The 20,882-nt window shown below is 51.9% G+C and overlaps 6 protein-coding genes across 6 annotated transcripts; 3 read left to right on the forward strand and 3 right to left on the reverse strand.

Moving 5' to 3' along the window:
- Positions 1–231: 231 nt before the first annotated feature.
- COCCADRAFT_39306 (uncharacterized protein) lies at positions 232–1,131 on the reverse strand (the record flags this gene model as incomplete). The annotated part of the gene is made up of 4 exons (XM_007717028.1): positions 232–557; positions 619–687; positions 743–916; positions 975–1,131. 4 exons carry the CDS (start codon positions 1,129–1,131, stop codon positions 232–234), a joined length of 726 nt encoding a protein of 241 aa, XP_007715218.1.
- Positions 1,132–1,863: 732 nt separating this feature from the next.
- Positions 1,864–8,079, forward strand: COCCADRAFT_103797 (uncharacterized protein; the record flags this gene model as incomplete). The annotated part of the gene is made up of 4 exons (XM_007717029.1): positions 1,864–2,838; positions 3,222–6,313; positions 7,381–7,495; positions 7,582–8,079. The coding sequence occupies 4 exons, from the start codon at positions 1,864–1,866 to the stop codon at positions 8,077–8,079; spliced, it is 4,680 nt and encodes a 1,559-aa protein (XP_007715219.1).
- A 1,512-nt stretch (positions 8,080–9,591) lies between these two features.
- COCCADRAFT_103796 (uncharacterized protein) lies at positions 9,592–12,276 on the forward strand (the record flags this gene model as incomplete). Its single annotated transcript, XM_007717030.1, has 6 exons — positions 9,592–10,158; positions 10,212–10,820; positions 10,873–10,984; positions 11,035–11,807; positions 11,879–12,101; positions 12,182–12,276. 6 exons carry the CDS (start codon positions 9,592–9,594, stop codon positions 12,274–12,276), a joined length of 2,379 nt encoding a protein of 792 aa, XP_007715220.1.
- A 263-nt stretch (positions 12,277–12,539) lies between these two features.
- Positions 12,540–12,755, reverse strand: COCCADRAFT_103788 (uncharacterized protein; the record flags this gene model as incomplete). The annotated part of the gene is made up of 1 exon (XM_007717031.1): positions 12,540–12,755. The coding sequence occupies one exon, from the start codon at positions 12,753–12,755 to the stop codon at positions 12,540–12,542; it is 216 nt and encodes a 71-aa protein (XP_007715221.1).
- A 674-nt stretch (positions 12,756–13,429) lies between these two features.
- On the reverse strand, positions 13,430–15,084 carry COCCADRAFT_7488 (uncharacterized protein; the record flags this gene model as incomplete). The annotated part of the gene is made up of 3 exons (XM_007717012.1): positions 13,430–13,904; positions 14,282–14,792; positions 14,877–15,084. The coding sequence occupies 3 exons, from the start codon at positions 15,082–15,084 to the stop codon at positions 13,430–13,432; spliced, it is 1,194 nt and encodes a 397-aa protein (XP_007715202.1).
- An 876-nt stretch (positions 15,085–15,960) lies between these two features.
- Positions 15,961–16,137, forward strand: COCCADRAFT_103822 (uncharacterized protein; the record flags this gene model as incomplete). The annotated part of the gene is made up of 1 exon (XM_007717032.1): positions 15,961–16,137. A coding segment is annotated over one exon (177 nt), but the record flags the coding sequence as incomplete, so codon positions are not given.
- Between the last annotated feature and the right edge of the window lie 4,745 nt (positions 16,138–20,882).

Raw genomic sequence — 20,882 nt, forward strand, 5'->3', positions numbered from 1 at the left:
TATTATGGCCATGTGGAGACAGTGTTTGTATGCCTGAAATGCCTCAATAGCGGAGCCAAGAAATCAGGAGTGTTGCTTCATCGCAGGTGGACATGGCGTCCTGGTATCATTGATATCGTAACCAGCCAACGTAGCTATCCAGGGCTCTTGAGCCTACCACTTATCCATTTCATGATCGACATGTTTTTTCCCTTCCCTTTTTTCTATGCTTACAAGACTCAACCCTACTGATCATCCTTGCATACCAAACCCGGGCTCAATGCCTGCTTGCCTTAGGGCTTTTGCTCGCCGTGAGTCTATCTCCTTCCTCTCTGCTTTTTGTGACGCTGCCAACGCCCTCACTTGATCCTCTTCTGCGAACTTGGCGCCCCTGGGATGCTCTTCCCGGTCGAGGTCAACAGTCGCACATATGGTGACATTCTCGCCTCGTACAGTCATGACGCCGGGGAGCTTGACATCGTTTATCAGCCATCGGGGGACCGAGGGGTCAGAGGAAGGTGTTGCGTCGGGGTTGCGTGCTGCTATTCGCTCGTAGCATTCTGTGAGAACAAGGTTTGCTACGTGCATGATTAGCTGACATGGGTCTGGAAAGCAGCAGGCTGGCACACGCAGACATACCGAATTGGTCGTAGGAACGTAGGATGCCAATGTACTCTTTCTCGTCGCGGAGCAATACATCAACCTTCTCTGTACAGTGTCAACGTGCTGTTCCAGAGTACGCCATACAAAAGTGTGCGCGTACTGTCCACCATGTCTAGCAGCATGGCTGACGTCAAGAAGGCCTGCGGTGGTAGGTCGACGGGGAGTATCGGCTGCGGAAGACCGCCACGCGCTCCACCGAGCACGTTGGGTCCATGTGGTTGTTGTTGCTGCGACAGCTGGGGTGGTGGTGTGGCACTGTATACGCCCTCGTAGCCTGCGGTAGTTGCATTAGTATTGCGCCATGCGACATTTCGAGGGCGGATCAACCTCACCCATACCTGGCGACGGCCCGCGAGGAAGCTCAGAGATTTGCGGCTGCAGTTGGCTGCCCGGCGCCTGCATGGAGCGCTGGAGCATGGCGTTGAAGTCCGGGTTACCTCCAGCGGCCGCGGGGCCTCTGGGCGGCTGCTGTTGGTTGTTGAAGGCCATGGCGGGGGAGAAGATTGCTCAATTGCAGCAAAGGTGGTATTGTTTTTGTAGTCTTTTGCTTAGCGGCTGCGAGTGGGCGATTGGTAGGGCGCTATCATGGCGAGGTGTTGTAATGTTGCTTTGTGTGCTCTCACCTTGGCTGTTTACGTAGTTGAGGATGCCCGAAATCGCCAACGGTTCGCGTATGCCAAGCCCGCGCTAGTCATCGCACCAGGAGATGCAACTCTTGCTGCTCGAGTCGTCTGTCTTTCTGCACAGAACTGGCTTCTGTGTCTTTTCCTTTTGTTTTCTACATACTCGCTGATCGTCCTGTAGATCAACGTACTAATACACTCAACAGAACAAGAAGAACGCCTCTCGCTACTCATGCTCCAATCCAACTAACAATTGACCATCAATAAAGTTTAATGTACTATCCCAAAAGAGCCAAACTTTGAATAAGACGGAATAGTAAGCATTTGGCCGCATCTTCAGCTGTTCAATCGTGATACTCCTTCATTGTTCGTCTAACCACCACTATGGCCCGGTCGAGACCAGGACTGTACCAGGTCATAGCGGACGAATCGGAGCCGAGTAACGCCGCGTCATTGACGGCAGGGCTTCAATCAAGTGTATGCTATTCTTTTCTTTTTCACCCTCTGTTTCTCGCATATCCACTGCAATTGCATATCCAGTCACGTATCCTGATGGCTTGCACTTGCAGCTCTTCCATCCGTATCAACCATGGCTGCCATGATCAACGTATTTAAGGAAAAATGGCTTAACTCACCAAAAGAGGTGCACGAGGACTTTTCTGGGAGAAACATCATTGTCACTGGTGCGACATCTGGCATCGGTAAAGAGGCAGTTTTCAAGTTTGCGAGACTGGGGGCGGCCAAGGTGATCATTGGAGCACGAGATTTAGCAAAGGGAGAATCAACCCGGGCTGATTTAGAAGCTCAGCTTGGGCGGAAGGGTCAATTCGAGGTCTGGAAACTCGATATGATGTCGTATGACAGTGTGGAAGCCTTTGCGAATCGTGCAAACGATCTTGAGCACCTCGACATAGTTATCCTGAATGCTGGCGTTTGGCGGGTCGATTACCATCAATCGCAATATGGCTGGGAAGAGGATATACAAACCAATACTCTCTCTACGACACTCTTGGCTATCCTGCTTCTGCCTAAGCTAAAACAATCAAAGCAGTACACGGGTAGGATTCCAGTTCTTGAGTTTGTCAACTCCGGTCTCCACCAGAAAGCTGTAGTTCCACCAGAAGTCCGCCAGGAACCCAGCGTGCTCGATCATTACAACAAGCGAGAGCATCGCAAAGCGCAAAGCCAGTATAGCTTCTCCAAAGCCTTCCTCATGTACGCCGCCACGAAGCTTGCCGACGAAATCTCTTCTGGCGACGTAATCGTGACGAGCGTTTGTCCGGGCTGGGTCCAAACAGATATTGGCCGGGATCATTTCTTCCCGGGTATTCACATTCTAGCTTTTCTGTTCTATTTCTTATTTATGCGAACACCGCCCGTAGGGGCGAATACGGTGTTGAGCGGGACAGTGCAGGGGGAGAAGGTACACGGAAGGTTTTGGAAGAGCGACAAGATCCAACCAATCCCACCATGTCTGCAAGGCCTTGAGATGAACGAGCTCAGAATGAGGGCGTGGAAAGAAATTGTGGCTGCGCTGCAGAAGGATGTGCCGAATGTTACATGGGCTATAGATGTTGCTCTGGCAAAGCCGTGATAAAGCTCAGCCCATAGAATATACCAGCAGCCTCGTACTAGCAATCTCTGTGGGGCATGATATGTAATTCCTAGTGATATATACCATATCTTTGCCACAGTCATCGAATAGCGGCATCATCCTTTGTGCAACGTCTCATAGAGAAGACACCGGTCGTCCCTGAGTTTTGCATATATTGGTGTGGCTGCGTAAACGGGGCTGAACCACGCGATCGCCATGCACCTCCACAAATGACGTCGTGCTCTAATTGGAGCGGCAGCAACGCCTAGAAGATGCGGCGCGCGTTACCAGCAGCGCTGCACGTATAAACCCGACCTTGACATATACAGGCTGGTCACGGCCGTTGAGTCGGCTGCCGGTAGATGCCCAATTTGCCCTTTCGCCGTAAGCCCTCTGCCCACGGCCGCGACTCCATCCTCCGCTTCCTTTTTCCCCGGACGCGAGCCCGCGCGCGCATTCATCTCTCTAAACTCCGCCACGAGACATTTCCTTCGCTCAAGCACCGTGCCCAGTCACGTATATACAGATACCTGGTCTATCGCCAGTCCCTCAGACTCCGAGGCAAGCCGAGCATTGCGCAGCGGCTGCGAGGCTTCACCCGACGCCTGGCTGGCAGTGGTTACCTTGAAGATGCAGCAAGGGCACGGCGACAGCAGATAGCGAAGAATCCAGGTGAAAAGACATTGAGCAAGCCCGCAATGTCATACCAAGAGAGCTATGAAGCACGGGAGCCGGGATCGCGACGACGAAAGCTGGCCGGCTATCTCAAGGCGGCCAACGAGCTTAGGCAGACATACACACAACAATATGCCTCGAATTGGAGCAACAAAGAGGCACAATACGACTATGAGGATGATACACCAGGTGGATTTCCCGATGCAGCCGTCGTCAGGAGCGGACGTGAGGAGATGGTTCTGTTCCCCAGCTATGCCCGAAGACACGTCAAGAGGAAGCCAGAAGCACAAATAACGGCAATGCAAGAAGCTGGAGGCCAAGGGATTGATGCACACGAATCGAATAACACGGGAGATGCCGACTTCTGGAAAGAGCAGTGGAATAACTACGAGGACGACAATGCGGTGGTAGACGTCGATGTCCGTGGCTGGATATACTCACCACACAAGGGGCCAATGTCTAGGAAACAGAGGCTTTTCATTGGCCTTGCACGGCAGCTTGTTGGTGTTCAGGTGCCTGCACAAACATCTGGCTCATCTGCTGAGAGCAGTCGAGATACAAGCCCACAAGGCCATGACTATCGCGAAAGAACCCACATGCGCGACGCCCAGCGAGACGAAGCAATTGCTGCTAGAGAAGCTGAGGAAATTCTGCGCAGAGGCGAGAGCGAGGCGAGGGCCGCTGCACGTGGTGCCTACAGTGAGAGACCTGCTCCACAAAACGATGACATTGAGCTGTACCGGACGGAAAGTGGCAACAGTATGCGACCGGGCAATGACAGAGTCCACCAGTTGGCCCACAAGACATCGCAGGACTCCATGCGGAGCGAGGCTAGTATCAAGCCTTTGCAAAAACGCGGCTCCTGGAATCAGCCTTCTGAAATGAGTCCAGCAGAGCTTGCCGAGGCCAACGCCCGGCTCATGGCTCGACTGCGACACTTTCTTGCCATACCCATGGCTAACACGCCTATCAGTGTCTTCTTCTACAACGAGACAATCTCGAAGCAGCGGACAGTATATACAGATGCTGCAGGACACTTTAGTATAAGCGCAGCGTTGGATTTTGTGCCTACCCACGTACGCATTCTAGCATCGGACAGACTCTCAGCAACGGAGGAAGTGATTGTCACTTCTTCACAGGGTATCAGCGTGATAAGCGACATTGATGATACAATCAAGCACTCTGCTATTGGTAGTGGAGCCCGCGAAATCTTCCGCAACGTTTTCATTCGCGACCTCCTTGATCTTACCATTGACGGCGTCAGAGAGTGGTACAATAAGATGGCAGAGATGGGGGTAAAATTCCACTATGTCTCCAACTCTCCCTGGCAGCTGTATCCTGTCATTTCGAAATACTTTTCGCTGGCTGGGCTGCCACCAGGGTCATTCCATTTGAAGCAATATAGCGGTATGCTGCAGGGAATCTTTGAGCCTGTTGCTGAGAGAAAGAAGGTTACGCTCGATAAGATTGCTAGGGACTTTCCAGAACGCAACTTTATTTTGATCGGAGACAGTGGCGAGGCTGATCTCGAGGTATACACTGATTTCGTCCTCGAGAACCCAGGAAGAGTAGTTGCAGTGTTCATCCGCGACGTTACTACAATAGACAGCCCAGGATTCTTTGATCCTTCGATGGGTCCTTCTTCAGGGAGCCACTCTACGTCTCCACCACCAGCGCAAGCTGCTGGTGGAGACAGTTCGGCCGCCTCAAGTAAGGCTCGATCATTTTCCGAGGAGCACGATCCCGAACTCAAGGCTGCAATTGCAGCGTCACTACGTGACATGGATGCGGAGAATGACAAACGTCCCCGTTCAATCTTTCCAGAGCTGGATCACGATAGACGGCCAAAGTTGCCGGAAAGGAAACCCTCCTCGCAAAGATCGGCACCAAACTTGATAGATCTGTCGTCGGATGACGACGTGGATGAGTCGCCTGCACTGAGAAGATTCAACTCCGAAACCAGGGCCGACAACGAGAGACATTCTTCCTCAGCTGCGTCAAATGCAATGAAGTCTGCGCCCCCGCCTCCCAAAAAGCCTGTCGCATTGAGAAGTCCTGCGAGCGAATCCGCACCATTCAAACCGCCTCCCTCTGGCGCAAAACCACAGCCGCCAAAGCCTCGAGTGTCCTCAACAGCTGTCAACACGTCAAGTCCACTCGCACAGCAACAAGATCACCCTAGAGGCGCAAACACATCAGGGCCTCCAAAACCTCCGGTAGGCCCCAAGCCAACCTTGACCCATCAGAGCCAGGCACCAGAAGACCAGCAAACCTATGCTGGTATGGCTCGTGATAAGCTATGGTCTGTCTACAACAACCTACCTGCATTGAGATCGACAGAAGCGCCTAGCTCAAATGCATCAACTCTAGAAGTCAGTGGTGTTCGAAAAGGTCCACCTCCTCCACCACCCCGACGCGGAAACCGCGACACAGCCGCAAACGCCGCATCGTATGTGGGCTCCAAAGCCTCTTCGGCATGGCAACACGCACCCTCCATACCGTACCACGCGCGCCCACAAATAACCTCATCGCAAACCTCTCAGCCCTTTTCCACCGCCGCCCCGCGCCAGGGTATCAATCGCACTAGCACCGGAAGTACATTTGCGGGATCGGGCGGCGACCAGCAGCAGTATGGGACTAAGAAGGAAATCCTTTGGCGCCAGCGATGGGCTCATGCGGAGCACGTGCTGGGTGAGCAAGGCGTGGTGCTGAGGTCCTGGCGTGTGGGAAGCGATATCATGGATGAGGCTGTGAGCATTATCCAAGATGCGGAAAGGAGGTTCAAGCGGGAGGAGGACAAGATGGAGAGGAGTCTACGAGATGAGAAGAGGAATGGGGGGAAGGCCAGGTATGGGACTATTAGGAAAGTGAGTGATGAGAGGTAGAGGTGTGGTTGAGGGGTGGGTGGACAGTATTCATATTCTTTGTTGTCCCAAGTTTCTCCGTGGAGGTTGGGTAGTTAGTGTTGTTGTAGTCGTAGTAGTGGTGTGTATACGAAATAAGCAAAAAAACCCTCCTAGTAAACAAAGCTCTTCATAATTCGTACCTACATAGTCTCTTTTCCTCTCACAAACAACACCATTTACCCTTATCTTTTGTCTTTTTCTCTTCCCAGGAGTCTAACCATCACACACGCTACTCACGTCACACAACCTTCCCCCCCTTCCTCCCCCTCCAAACGCCAACGCCAATGCACCCCAGCCCAGCCTCCCCCTCCCTCTAGCCTCCCACCCTAGCCCAGCCACCCCTCCGAGGACGCAAAGACGCACATACACGCATCCTCCCCGCTAAAACGCCCAAATAAAGTCGTGATGTCATAGTTTTTATCTTGCTGTCCCAGGGATACGGGGTTGGTAGTGCCTTGTTTTTTGTTTTAATCTTTGTAAGGGTTTTTTTTTCGGGAGTGGCAGAGGTACATCATAGGAGTGGGTTAGAGTTTTGGAGAAGGCTGGAAGGGGTGGTGGGAAGGACGTGCGCGCAGTTGGGGAGTATTAGAATAAAAAGGTGGTTGTGCCCCTGGGGTTTAGAGGTGGTACTTGTGATTTTTTTGATTTTTTTGGGTCTTGGAAATTTCGGAATTGACAACAACGGAGATACTTGCAAACGCGTCGCGTGGAGTTTTCTAAGGAAGAAAGGTATACTCGAGATAATATTGAGGACGGTGACGGAAAGGGGATTTGAGGCTGATTTGAAAAAAATGTATGTGAGTTTTGGTGTGAGGGTGAAGTTGGTGGGGTGGTGGTGGTGGTGCAACTGCGCTGCCATGGAGCGGGTGTGTGCCTTTTTGTGCGAGGATGCGTGGGGTTTGTTTTTCTTGTTCTTTTCTTGTACTGACTGTGTGGCTAGGCCGTCTTCCAAGGGTAAACCGACGGATCCCAAGTTGAGGGAGAAGGTCAAGGAGGAAGTTAAGCAGGAGACGAATAAAGATGGTGGGGGAAAGGGAGAGTGGAGTGCGTGGAAGGTTGGTTTTTTTTACTTATTCCTCTCGTGGTGTTTGATTGAGATGCTGGTGTGGGGGTCTTGTTCGAGTGCTGATATGAATGACAGGCCAGCAAATTAGCAAAAGAGTATGAGAAGAAAGGAGGTGGATATGAGAATGAAGCTGGAAGCAAGAACGAGCCTAAGAAGGGTGTGCCACAAGAGAAGTCTCCAGCAAAGAAAAAGGCAGAAGAGAAGGATAATGATGATAAGAAAGAGGAGGGAAATGGAGAAGAAGAGAAAGAGGGAGAGTCTACCCAAGATGAAAAGAACAAGGATGATGAAAATGATGCGCCTCCAAGCGCGCAGAAACCAAAGGTAAAGGCTAATACGGGGGCGAGGAAGACTGGGAGTGCAAAGAAGGACGCAAAGAGTGCTGAGGCAAAGAAAGAGGATTCGAAAGTGTTGAAGGGAAAGGGGAAAGAGAGGGTAGAGGGAACGAGGAGATCGGCGAGAGTGGCGGGTGGGAAGAGGAAGACGTATGATGATAATGATGATGGTGAGAAGAGTGAAAAGGAGGAAGGAAAGAAGACGGCCAAGCCCAAGGCGAAGAAGAGTAAATCTTGAGCGGCATACCGGTGGAGAAATGGTTATTGTCTCCAAGTTTTTTTTTCATTGTATTTAAGAGCCATTGGAATTGGCCATGTGGTATTCCCATGGATAGTATAATTATGATGTATGCCCTCCTTGCCCTGTCACCATGTTTGTAGAGCCCTGCCAGTGAAAAACTGGGTTGGTAAGACGACCCAAGACAAGAAAGGTACTAGATTGGGTACCCTCCCTCACTTCCATATTTCCAGTAAGAGCGTAGGTAGATGGGAATGTCCTATTCCCTATTTTTCTTATTCCCACTAACACGGTATGTACAATCACTATCCTAGTCCAAGCCGATACAGTGGTTCAACAAGTGTATACACATGCAAGGTCCAGTTGTTTGTTTTTTCGGTTCAGGGTTCGGAATAAGGCTGTGCTTACGTCTGCCCTGCATTAAACGGGCAGTCTGATACAAACCTCGGTACCGATCACGTATGGAAGACGGGATGGACCAAAGTCGAAGAGCACACTACCACCACGTGTTTCTGTGCCCTGGGCCGGCTAGGTTTCAACGGGGCTGCAGATCGCCAAGCATGTCTCACACCGATGCTGAGGAGCTTATGATGCTCGTCATTGCCGTAGCCTCGGAAGATATTTGGGTCCAGGGCTGGCACCATCTCAGACGGTAGTGACATCATTTTGTCAGCTCGACACTCACATGACTGGCCTCGAGAGATCTTGGGCAGATGAAATGACACGACTGCCCAAGGCACCCATGACTCTTTTTTTGTGTTTGGTGATGGTGGTGGTATATTGCGGACATGATGGAGTCTTATCAGCGTGTGACGTAGAAAGAGGCGTTCCTGGAATCAGGCTTTGAGACTACGTCTGCACGATGAGGCAGGGTGGATACACAACGGGACATGATAGGGGATCCTTTTGCGGTCTTCTCCGTGGCTGTCACGCGTAGTACTGGACAAAAGATTGCAAATGCAAGGCTGGGGTGATTTGTTGGGGTCGAGACATATAGGCGGGTGGAGGTAGTGGTGATGGGCTTGGCGAGCTTTGTTTTGGCCCATGGGGAAGACGGCCATATCGACGCTCAGACGGGGCTGAACAACAACCACAACAACACCACCACCAGCAACGACGATAATCATCACCACCAGGCACCAAGCAGCAGCAGCGGCGTCGGCGCGAGTCTTGGACAACGCTCCTCGGACGCAGTGCTTGGGCGGTCCCCTAGACCCAGCGGGTTTGCGGGGAGATGCAGCCCTAACGGCAACTAAAGTATGCATGCATGGCACTGACACCCAGCAGCCGTGCGGTCCCAAGGTTCTCGGCCTGCCGCCGTGGGAGACTCCTTTAAGCCTTTGCTGCCGTCGCCTTTTGTGAGCGACGATCTACCGCATAAGCTCCGTTTTTATGGCTCAGGCGGCCGTCCTGCCCTGCTCGACGTATTCCACCCAGCACTGCCAGGCGAGCGAGCGACACCTCTCCTGAAGCTGAAGCCGCCACGCTCTCTCTCTCCGACCCAAGCCCTCCATGTCGGCCACCAGCCCGCAGTACAGGAGTGCCGCCCAAACCCCCTCGCACTTCCACGACTATCCCGGCGCCGCCCACGATGCCCTGGGGGGACTGGCAACCTGGCAACACGACGCCGCCGCTGTCGCCGCCGCCGCCGCGACTGCTGCTGCTACTGCTGCCCACGACTCGTACCCAGTCGGCCCATCACCGGCGGCATTTCTCCACTACCCACAGCCCGGAGTCGACTCCGCTAGCCTACAGGCCCCGTCAGCGTGGGCAGCTGGCTATGTCAGACCACAGGCGCCCCATGAGTGGCAGCAACACCAGCACCAGCACCAAGACCAGCACCAGCACCAGCCCGACGAGTCGTATACGGACCGCTCTTCCGTCTCGTACTGCCATGGCGATGGGAGCGCGCCGCTCCCGCACCACCAGCTGCCTGCCGTTTCCCGCCACTACCAGCACCACCAGCACCACCAGCACCAGCACCACCATCACCAACACCAGCACCAGCCTGCCCTGACCCCGGCTCCTCCCCTGCCGCTGGCCGCCCACGACCATTTCCATCCGTTGCGCATCTCCCCAGTAAGTGCACACCACGTCTGCTGTGTTTTGCAATCGTAGCTGAGAATGCCCAGGAGACCCCCACCACCACGGCAGACCCACCATACTCGAATCATGCCCAAAAGCTGCCCCCAGTCCCACTGCCATCGCATTCGCTCCCCCAAACCATCTTGCTACACACAAGTCATGAACAGCAGCCTCCTTTGCACCATGCTGCTGCTGCCGCCGCCGCCGCCTGGGCGCACCATGGCCAGTATCCAGACCACACCAGTGACCCCATTGCAAGCAGCCTGCCAGTGACGAGACATGACAGCACCACTTCCACTACCCCATGGCCCATGGTTGAGCCAGCCGAACCCCAAAGTGCTTCTGCTGTCTATGAGCGACCTTCCAACATAGCACAAGAATGGCCTGTCGCAGAAGTGCCCGCGGACCATCAACTCTACGCCCAACACCATGCCCCTGTAGAGCACATGGAACGGACCGCAGCGCAGATGCTGGCGCGCCATAGACCACCACCCAAGAAGAAGACTGCCAAGGTGCCTTCGTCGTTTGTTGAGCGGCAGGAGAAGCTCAAGGTGTCCAAGCGAAAAGGCCCACTTCAAGAGAGACAGAGAGAGAAGACGCACACCATGCGCAAGACCAAGCGCATTTGCGTCCGTTGCAGGTTTTACAAGTCTGGTGTATGTGTGCGTCTTTTCATGTACACTTTCTCAAGACTAACAAAAAATCTAGTGTGACGAGGGTGATCCGTGTGAAAAGTGCGAAAAAATCACTGGTCACGCCAGGTCCTTTCGTGAGCCATGCTACCGAGAACACCTCGAAGACACGAGCCTCATCCGTCGCTGTATGTTTCTGTGGCCAGCCAAACATGATCAACTGCTGACCGTGTAACAGGCAATGGCCGTGAGCACCAGGAAGAGGCCGAGTTCCTTGGCTACGACTGGATATACAACAGTCAACTGTACGAAATGGAAATCATCTGGAATCTGCCCGGCTACGGTCCCATACCGAACGCGCAGCCGTTGCGCATCGCCTTTCGCCCTTATAGTCCAAAGCGTGGTCCACTCGATGTTGCCACATCTGTTTGGTCCAACAGAGAGGGACAGGTGCCTACTGTCGAACAGCCAGCATACGCCGTGTACGATACGGCGAACCTTGTCGTGGCTGTGGAACGATACTTTTCCAGCCTTCAGCCTGCCATTGAAGAGTGGATTTTTGCTCGCATCAGTCGCGACGAAATCGCCTACAGTACCTATCAAGAAGTTATACGCATGCGCCGAGTGACCGGAAGCAAGGCTCTCGATCTAGCAATGCGCCTCCAGTGTCTCTCCGTCGTTTCTCAGGGCTATGGCTCTGTCTTCTCCCCCAACATCCCTGGGATACGTGAATACGACTACTCAAGGCTCGGCCATAGCGACTATGAAGCATACGATCGAGGGTCGTGCGATCGTCCACTACCTGGTGCAATCACTCACCAGATGGATGTTGCTGCCGTCAAATACCTCCGAAAGCTGGAAAAGCTCTTCGTCAAGGAACTGGCTGCATTGATCTTCAAGCCCAAGATCAAGCCCTGGTACGAACTGTTTTTGACATTTTATGTCATCTTCTGGAATCTCGAATACATTCACCACGGCGCTCAAGACTATATCAAGTCGAAGAACGGCACTGTAAGTTGTCCGCTGTCGATAGCACATTGCTTTTTCTCGCTTTTATTTCTTTTTACTAACCCGGCCACTAGTTGCTTGAGAATCAAGTCAGCAACGTCGTCACAACGCAGATCAAAAAGTGGGAATTCGCCTTCCCTGTGCTTCTATACCATTGGCGTTGCATTCTTCGGGGGTACTCGCCGTTCAAATTAGCGCGTGATAACCCAGACGAACTGCGCGAACGCGGTCACATTGACGCAGAAGGTTTCCAGTATGTCACGTCAATTGCTAACTTATTCGATCGAAGCAATCCTGGTAAGTCCTAGTTAACCCCCCTCCTTTTTCCCCCCCACTGCTGCAACTATCGGTGTTAACATGTCCCCTCTTTTCTTTAGACCGCTTCCAGCCTCCACTTACAGGTTTTGCAACGGCTCATTGGTCGACTTCGAGTGAATGGATTGTTAAGCTCTTCAAAGAGGCCGGAGCTTGAGCGGGTCATCTTCCTTTCTCCCCGCCCCAGCCATTTCAAGTCCATTTGTTTTTTGATACCCAGTCATGTGCCGAGGATGAGCCATGAGAACCTCGTACATGCATTCAGCGAGCCCCGCTGTACAATCAAAAGATTGCTGTCGCCCATGCGGATTTGTCCGAGATTTTTTTGTTGAGTGCGGCGGGAGACAGAACACAGGAAAGGGAAAAACTGAAACAAGTGAAGCAAAGTCTTGTGTGGATTCCATGAGTTCGGTAGATCTATCACAGCCCGTATAGTCTAGTTTGAACAGATTGAGAAATAAAATGAAAATTAATGCCAAGTATTGAAGCAAAAAGGAAATTCAGGACGAGAGGACCAAAAAAAAGAGTCGATAAGGGGCGGAAGTGGTGCCGACGACATGGTAATGTCGATCGTATGCCGCAAAGTTCTATACACGCCCGACACGCCGTTTCCCCGTAACCCACCCATTCCGGCATGCATTGCGTGAGACATGTGGTGTCGAAGAAAAAAAGGAAAGAAATGAAATGAAACGCTGGGAAAAGGGACAGGGAAAAGCGAGTGCGAGACCTCGTGATCGACCCTTACGCCCACACCGACCGGCCACCCCCCTCCCTTCCAGTTGACAAGCCACAGAAACAAAGTTTTTTCACTGGCCACAAAAAAACCGTATCCATCCCTCGAGCCCACTCACACACACATATGCACACACACACACACCTCCTGTCTTTTGACCGTGCACGACGACATGTGAGCGCAAGCACATATGCGCACACATAGGTCCCCTGCTGCACGTCATGCGGGTAAGTCGCAAGGTAGACTAGTTTGACCGACTAGAAGGGAACATGGTTAGGTACAGTAAAGCAAGTGGCCCTTCCTCGCACATGGCCTTAGTTCCTTTTTGTTTTTTTTTCTTGCCCCCAAAAAAATATTATAGCATGTACACGCAATCCGTAAATGTACATAGCACATTACACATCCGTACATACATATTTGCATATGTGTGCATACGTAATGTATCCGTATCGGGACCGTGGCAAGCGTAAGCTAGGTACAACTAAAAGAGAGAAGAAAAGGGAATCCACAGTGGCGGTAGGAAGGGAGGAAGGGAGGAGAGGGAGGGGGGTGGGTGAAAGGTGGGAAGGTGGGAAACCTAGCCATGGCTCTCACGGCCACTAATGATGCGCCAAGGATCCATATCGTAGACGGGAAGATTCTGCGGTCGACCCTTTTCAAAGGGATCGTCAAAGGACGTGGCGGCCCAGCGAGGCTTCTCCCACGCACAGGCGGGGTCGCGCAGGAACATGCGCAGCAAGTGGCGCGAACTCTGTGCGTTTTGCGTGCTGGTGCTGGTGCTGCTGCCGTACGCGGACCGAGCGTGCATGATGGACAGGTTGTGCACGAGTTGAATGTCGCCCTGGCGGCGGCACAGTTGGTGGCTGTATTCGCGGGCTAGCCGTTCGACGGCGTCGACGGCGTGGAGCTGTTGCGGGTTGAGCGAGGGCAGGTGTGCAGCGCGAGGGAGACTGGGGGTCCCGAGCAGCGGGGCTTTGACGAGTTGGCATATGGGCATTCCGTTTGACGAGAAGAATAGAATGGGGCCGTATGACAGGTAAGTGGCCCCGTTTCTGGGTTCAAGGTTGTTAGTTTCTTGTCTGGCCCAGCAAGTAAAGCGGACGTTATCTCCCTTCTTTCCTTCCTTCCCTCCTCTTCCTGTGTACGTTGCCCCTCACCCCCTCTTCCTTTGTTGAGCTCAGAAGGGGGAATTTCCTCCATTGGGCGGAACTTGGAGGATTTTGAGTGTGGATGCCTTTTTCCAGGAAAAATGACACAGAGAAGAGGGGGGTGAGATGGAGAAGAAAGAGAAAGATACAGGGAAGAAAAGGTGTGGCGTGGAGATATCGAGAATAGACAAGGGAAATAATAGGTATGCAGTCATCTAGTTGCATAGGCGGAAGAAATTGCCTTATTTGAACCAGTAGAGGGAGATTGGAAAAAGACTCACTTTTGCTTCAACTCAAATGGCCAGTTTGGCTCTGCCAACGTCTCCAGAACCTCTGGATCTGTTTCCAACAATTCATTGTAAATCCGGGCAAAACTAACGACGAACTGCTCGCCGCCAGCGTTAGGCCCCCCGTCGTTACGAACATACAGAGCAAGCACATCTCCAGAAAAGCGGTCGCTATGGAAGTCCATGGCAGAAGTAACTTTTGAGCCTGCGAGTCCTATGCCTCTGCATTCTACCGGAACAGGCTTCTTGGTTGCGTCCAGTACGTGGCTTAGGGTTTGGTTGGCGTATGAATCCGTAGCTCGCTCTGGGCAGATGTACGAGCATATACCTGCAAATGCAATAACTGCTTCTTCGTCGTTAAAATAGGCTGCGTCTAGACCACGCAATACGACGAGGCCCCGGCCTTGGTGGATACGTTTGCTTAGCGACGACAGTTTGCTTGCTAGTTGTGCGTTGCCAAGATCGAATGTTTCTGGGCTGATGTCGCTGCGTGAAAGTCCGGTGACTGAAACAGGGAAACTTTTAGTTTACATTCCAAAACCATCAGTGACCTCGGGGAATGAGGGGGATTGGTCGTGGCAAATCTTACGCTTAAATTTTATAATGGCGGCTCTGACATCTCGAATCTCACCCTCACTCAATCTTACAACATATTCCGATGGATCAAGCTCTTTCCCTTGCCATACCATAGACCCGTTTACCGCTGGCGGAAGTCTATCTGGTGAACTGAGCACTGATGAAGTGTTGCTGTGTAGGCTCTCAAAAGAAGACCTTGTACTGAGGGGTGGCGACAACATGGTCGACTAAAAGTGGCTTTACGAAACTTTGGTGACTGTCTATTAAAAGTATTCTGAGTGTTGCTGAAAAGTATGGGTATACTTTTAGTGCCGAGAGAATTCTCTGATAGTCAGTATTAAAAAAAGGGCAGGTGTAATGTTGGTAGTGTAACTCAACAGTGTGCCTGCAAAGGACCTTTATATACTTGGCTGCCATTGACGCAACCCACTGTGAGAGATGTGTATCCAGTGATCGCTAGTTGCCCTTGTCAGGGTGTGGATGGCAATGCGGAGTGCCGGTGTGAATTTAGAGCTGACAGACCCGCCTTGCAAGGCAAGGCTTACATTAGATTGAGCCCGACCATTAATTGAAATCAGCGCCAACACACATGACTAGGCTCGTGCGACAAGAAAGAATCCTGGGTGTATCTTTTCTGGATTGCTTGTGACCCGACGCCCGTCATGCTAATGGCTGCGGGTCAGACGTGGCAAAGAAGAAATACTCAAATGGACCCCTACCACTCGGGTCCAAAACTATGGTAAAGGCAGCGGGACGTATCGAAACCTTGCCGTATGGAGACAAGTGGTCGCCTGCCCTTGACCAACGTCTGCCCACCGCACTGACTGCTCTCGCTTGCGGCAGAGCTTCCTTCGGGAAGCCATGTGGCTCCGTGGTTGCCACCCTGGTCCCGCTGTAGACCGAAGCATCTTGTACTAATTAAAGGGCCGCGTCCTAGTGAGCGTATCCTCGCTAGAACTCGTACTTACTCACATATGTACGTCTGCTCGGGCAATTGACGCGAGTCATCGACGATCCGGGTAGGTACTTACAAGACCCTTTTAGGAACACCGCAGATCGCAAAAATAGGTTCGATCACATTCGCATCAGCCTAATATCACCGCGCTTACCGCTGTGGGAATTGTGCGATTAGATACCATTCGCTCAAATCCTTCGCATGCAGTCGAATCATACGGAAGGTTCCGAAGCTTCACGGGACCTGCTTCTCCTACTTGCAAGTGGGTGAATGTCAGCATGTGATCAGAAAAAAAAGGTGCGAGCATTCGTTGTCTTGAGACCTCGTCCAGCCTTTTCTGTACATACTTAGACCTCGCTACAACAACCTACATCCGTCGCTGCCGAGAAAGGGCCTTCATGCTACATGAAAGGCGGAATATTAGCGGCAGAGCACCCCAATTAGCACTTCTTACCAGGCCCATAGTTTTGCCGAGACTTACTCAACATAAAATAACGTGATGATGTGCCTTCGGACTGCATGGGCAGTTGTGGCCCGTGCCATGCCATCTCAACTGTGAGATGCTTCGGATCCACCCATCTGCGACCCCGTTGAGCTGCAGAGCTATCAGGGGCTACGGATATGGAGAATCATTGGGCCAAATGGTCAAAATGAGCCGCCGAGGGTTCAGCTCACTAGGGTGGTGGCTATCCGATTGGTGTGCGCCAGTTAATGCCACAGCTGTTCACACCCCCTCCCCACTCGTACTTGTTGTGGCGACTCATGCTGGCATCGTATCTGCCTGCGCAAGCAAGCAACCTTTTTCAGATAATCACAAGTTCGTATAGCTATCCTTGATGGCCAAGAGCGCGGCTACTTCTTGCCAGTATCGGCGCCAATCCACTATCAGCGGATGCGATGACAGCTACCGCGAATGCGGGAAGTTGCTGCAATGTGATTGTGCATCTACATGCAGCTCACCGCCAAATGCAACTTCGTTTTGACTGATACGGGAGTGTCAGGTTTGCTCCCGGCCCGTTCGCTTGTCACAAGCATACGTTCCAAGGCTAAAACGTCTCGAGGAGAGCCTTCTCCACCATGCATGGCTAGGGCACCACCTAGAGCATAGCCTCATGACATGCCTTGCTAGGGAGGATTGGCTGCATATCGCTTCATCACTGCATGAATGATCAGCTGGACATCCACACAGAGTATGATAGCAAACATGGCTCTTGCAGGACAATGCAGCCAGGCGGCCCATCCCCAGTCGCATCACAACCACTGGCTCGCCACTAGGCACGGTCCTTTTCATACTCAGCCTTATGGGTCCAGTTGGAGTACACTGGCTACATGGCTTCAGTCGAGTCTCGCTACGCTATGGCACCTTTAGGATAAGTCGGCACCAGGCATATGCTCGACGACGTTCTCAAGCGGATGTGTAGCCGATTTGGGCAATGGGTGCGAATCCACATGGCATGTCCACACGAGGAAAGCAAGCGCCTTGCCCGTAGCTGGCGGACAAAAATGATGGCAAGGCAGATTGTTGGAGCCTTGGTGGCGCTCCAGACCCAGCCGTGCTCGCGAGTAGCTACTCGATCGATCCTTAGAACATCATGATAACAGCCGAATGTGCTAATAAAGTCCTGTTGAGACTATCATCTGCAATATCAGCCCACTGGGTGGAGTCTTGTCGAGCTTGGGAAACTGCTCAAAGACTGAATAAAAGTCGATCCCTAAAGGTGAATTGAGAAGAGGATGCATGTCAGAATGACCACTATCCGAGGTCATAAACCCGCGCGTAATCGGCGAAGTATTTCCGAAGAGATGAACAGCGCGCTTAAGATGTCGCGCAGTGGATCGGCCAAGATCGCCCATCGTGACAAAGCTGATGGCATCGTTGCTTTGTGGGCTCTGCCGTGTTGACGCGTGTGGCACAGGTTGAAATTGCCCCTGTATTTTTCTTCGGTTTGCACTGTGGTGCGGTGTTGGAGGCAGGTGCTAGGGGATGCGGGTGTGCGTAGACAAAGCTGGCATGGCGTTGCCATTACTGTTAGCTGCACAAACAAAGGACGGCAATCTTCTTCTTCTTACGCTGCCAACGCAATTGTTGTTTGGTGTAGTAGCAACACGCTGTTCAAAAGAACAACAGACAGTCAATGTCAGTCTATTAGCGGCTCTTGGGCCTGCATAGCTGGCCACTGTATACATGTCCAGTGAGGGGCGCCTGTGTATACACGCCGAAATCCTTCGGATGATGCCGCCGCCGCCGCGCCCACCTCGGGGAAGGGCCTCATGAGGTACCAGACAATGGCCCCGATAATGGGTGACTACAGCGACCCAGCGTTATGGCAAGGACGTCTGATCCCAAGGGCTCGAGGACGCCACAGATGCTGATCGGTGAGCAAAACCTGGAGTGAAACACAAGATTGAGGACAGGGGTGCTGGAAAAAGCGATATATGCATCCGCCAGAAGAACTGCACACAGTCCCACCTGAGGAAAGCCGCTATATGCAATCAAAAAAATAAAGACAAGAGTTGGTTGGGTTAGGCTTTAGGCGTACCTCGAGTAGTTGCGACGGCTTCTTGTCCATATCCGCGACAGTTTTGTGATGTCATGCTATCAGCCCGTCTGGCGGTCCGGGTAAGCGATTCCCTAATGCACGTCACACACATTGCAGGGTTAGCCGCGCTACGTCCACTTAGTCATGGGCAGACTAGGGGAACTGCTCAAGACTGCCGTCAGGTGGGAACACATCCAAACAGGTTGGCCTATTCCTTACTTCTGCCCAGCCTGATTCCGTGGGGAAATGCGCGTCCTGCCCCCTTTGATGCTCTTTTCGTATGCGCGCCTTAAGGCCCTCCCTTACCCTGACACGCCGGATGACTTGTTGTCAACTTTAGGTCCAGCCTAGTTTCCTGCTTGCATAGAGCAACTGCGTGGATACAATTAGTGTGTGTATAGGTGCATGGAGTCGCACAGGTGCATGGAGTCGCACATGTGCCTTCCAATGAATAGAGGCGGAGCTCAATCCGCCCTACCGCCAACTGGGATCATCGAGTTCGCCTCTCTTTTCAATTTCACCTCTTTGGGTTTTACGCTACTTAAATCTATACTTGTCGTCTATGTCAGCTCGTCTCGGCACTATTCCATGTCGTTTGCAGGTCGGCAAGTTTCAACCTAAGCTGGCATGCCGCGGCTGCACCTCGAGCCCACTTGTCTAAGTATTACCAAGCTTGAGTGGGCGAAATCAGTCTCGACCGAGCTTCTATCGGCCAGAATAAATCGTTTATGGTAACCGAAAAAGGCCCACGGGGTAATACTTACAGTCCCGTAAGTCTTACAACGACGCGTCTGTGCAACTATCCGAACCCTTTACCGCTCGAGCGTAGGAGAGCACCCCAGGAAAACACCTATTCAATCTTGAATGAGAGAGGGTAAAAAAGTGGGTACACTTGGCGTATGACTATGGCTGACATTTATTTAGGAAACTGTACCGTGCTAACATGCTCATGCGCAACTTCGACACTACTCCAGGAATTCACCAGGATTGGCATTGTATCACGGATGATGACATGTAAGACTACTGGGATAAAAAATATGGCGCTCACCAAAGACACTCTCGTGACAATACTTCCCAGGATGGTGGACGATGCGATGTCGCGAGTCATGTCAACTCTCCCTATCAAACTCCATCAACACACCAAACTAGCGGCGCGATACCTATACTAAGTATGATTAGTGTGAAAAGTGTTGTTTTATAAACGCGGACATATCTGGGGGGTCTCCTTGACCGTCAGTTCCTGTCATCCTCGTCTGCGCCTGCCACTGAGTCAACATCTACCTTACCAGCACATGTATCGCCGACCAAGAGATCCGAACCGCACGCATGTGGTCCTATGCCACCCAGAATGACATGTTTGTCTCACTTCTTGACCATATTCGCCAGCGCTCTAACCCAACTGGTGGATTTCAAGCACACTCGACGCGCCTTGCAACGATCCTCGAATTTGTTGCAGCGGTTCCGCACAGAACCATGTCGCAAAGCACTTTTTAGACATAGCAGTATACAGAAGTTCGAAACGATAAACTCAACCCCAACAGTGCGCCGCACCGGGTACCCGATGGGGTACCCCAACCGAACCCCCACACGGGAAGGAACAAAGAACGGAAATAGAGAGCATGCCTAGAAATTCATCTTTATCGGGCATTTTCATTCGCCGAGTAAAGAAAGTAGAACCACATGTCATACGAGTGTTCGGGGATAAGAAAGGAGAGATAGGGCGTAAGCGAGGCTGCTCGCACGCATTCTCATTGATGCCTACTCGAGACTAAGGAGCTTACCCGACAGGCATCTATCTTTCACCGGCTGCACTGCGCTGCCCAGCATTGCCAGAAACAGTGCAGAATTCCGCTGCTTATGGCGCTAGCCGCGCGTCAACTGACTGCTTCGGCGCACATATTTGCCCGTATGAGGAGGTGCAAAAGAAACGTGTATCGACGCGCAATCGAGCGATATATGGCGCCATTATGGCGGAAGATTGTAAGCAGAGCAGCATGTTGATCAAGGTGGGATAGCCCCTTCGTATCCGGAATGCGAGAAGGTAAAGGGCATTGCGTGACTGAATGCATGGCCGAGTATGATTCATAATTCGTGCTGAGCGGAGAGATACGGCGCTATCGAGCGACTCCAAGCTTTGTATACCATCTCACGACTATGTTGAAACGAGAGATGAGAATTCAATATTCGACAGACTAAGAGCAGCCTCTACACCTTACAAAACTTTCTCCAAACTATAGTCAAGACTATCACTGATTTTCCATGGTGAAATTGCTTTTTTCGGTTACCAACTTTTCTATCCTCTTTTCTACAATACGCCCGAAATTCCTTTGACAAACAACTGGATAGGAAGCAAGCGAGATGCGAGATCAGCGCTAGCTATGCATAAAAGAGATATTCAAACACAAGGGCAAAAAAAATATGCAAAACAGACTGTTGGCACGATAAAGGTGCACGTGGTGAATCAACTTGCAGCTGCAAATACTATAGTGAGGAAGCGGATTGATTGATTGTATCTGTTATCGTG

Source organism: Bipolaris zeicola, assembly GCF_000523435.1.
Source record: "Bipolaris zeicola 26-R-13 unplaced genomic scaffold scaffold_162, whole genome shotgun sequence".
Classification (NCBI taxonomy): Eukaryota; Fungi; Ascomycota; class Dothideomycetes; order Pleosporales; family Pleosporaceae; genus Bipolaris; species Bipolaris zeicola.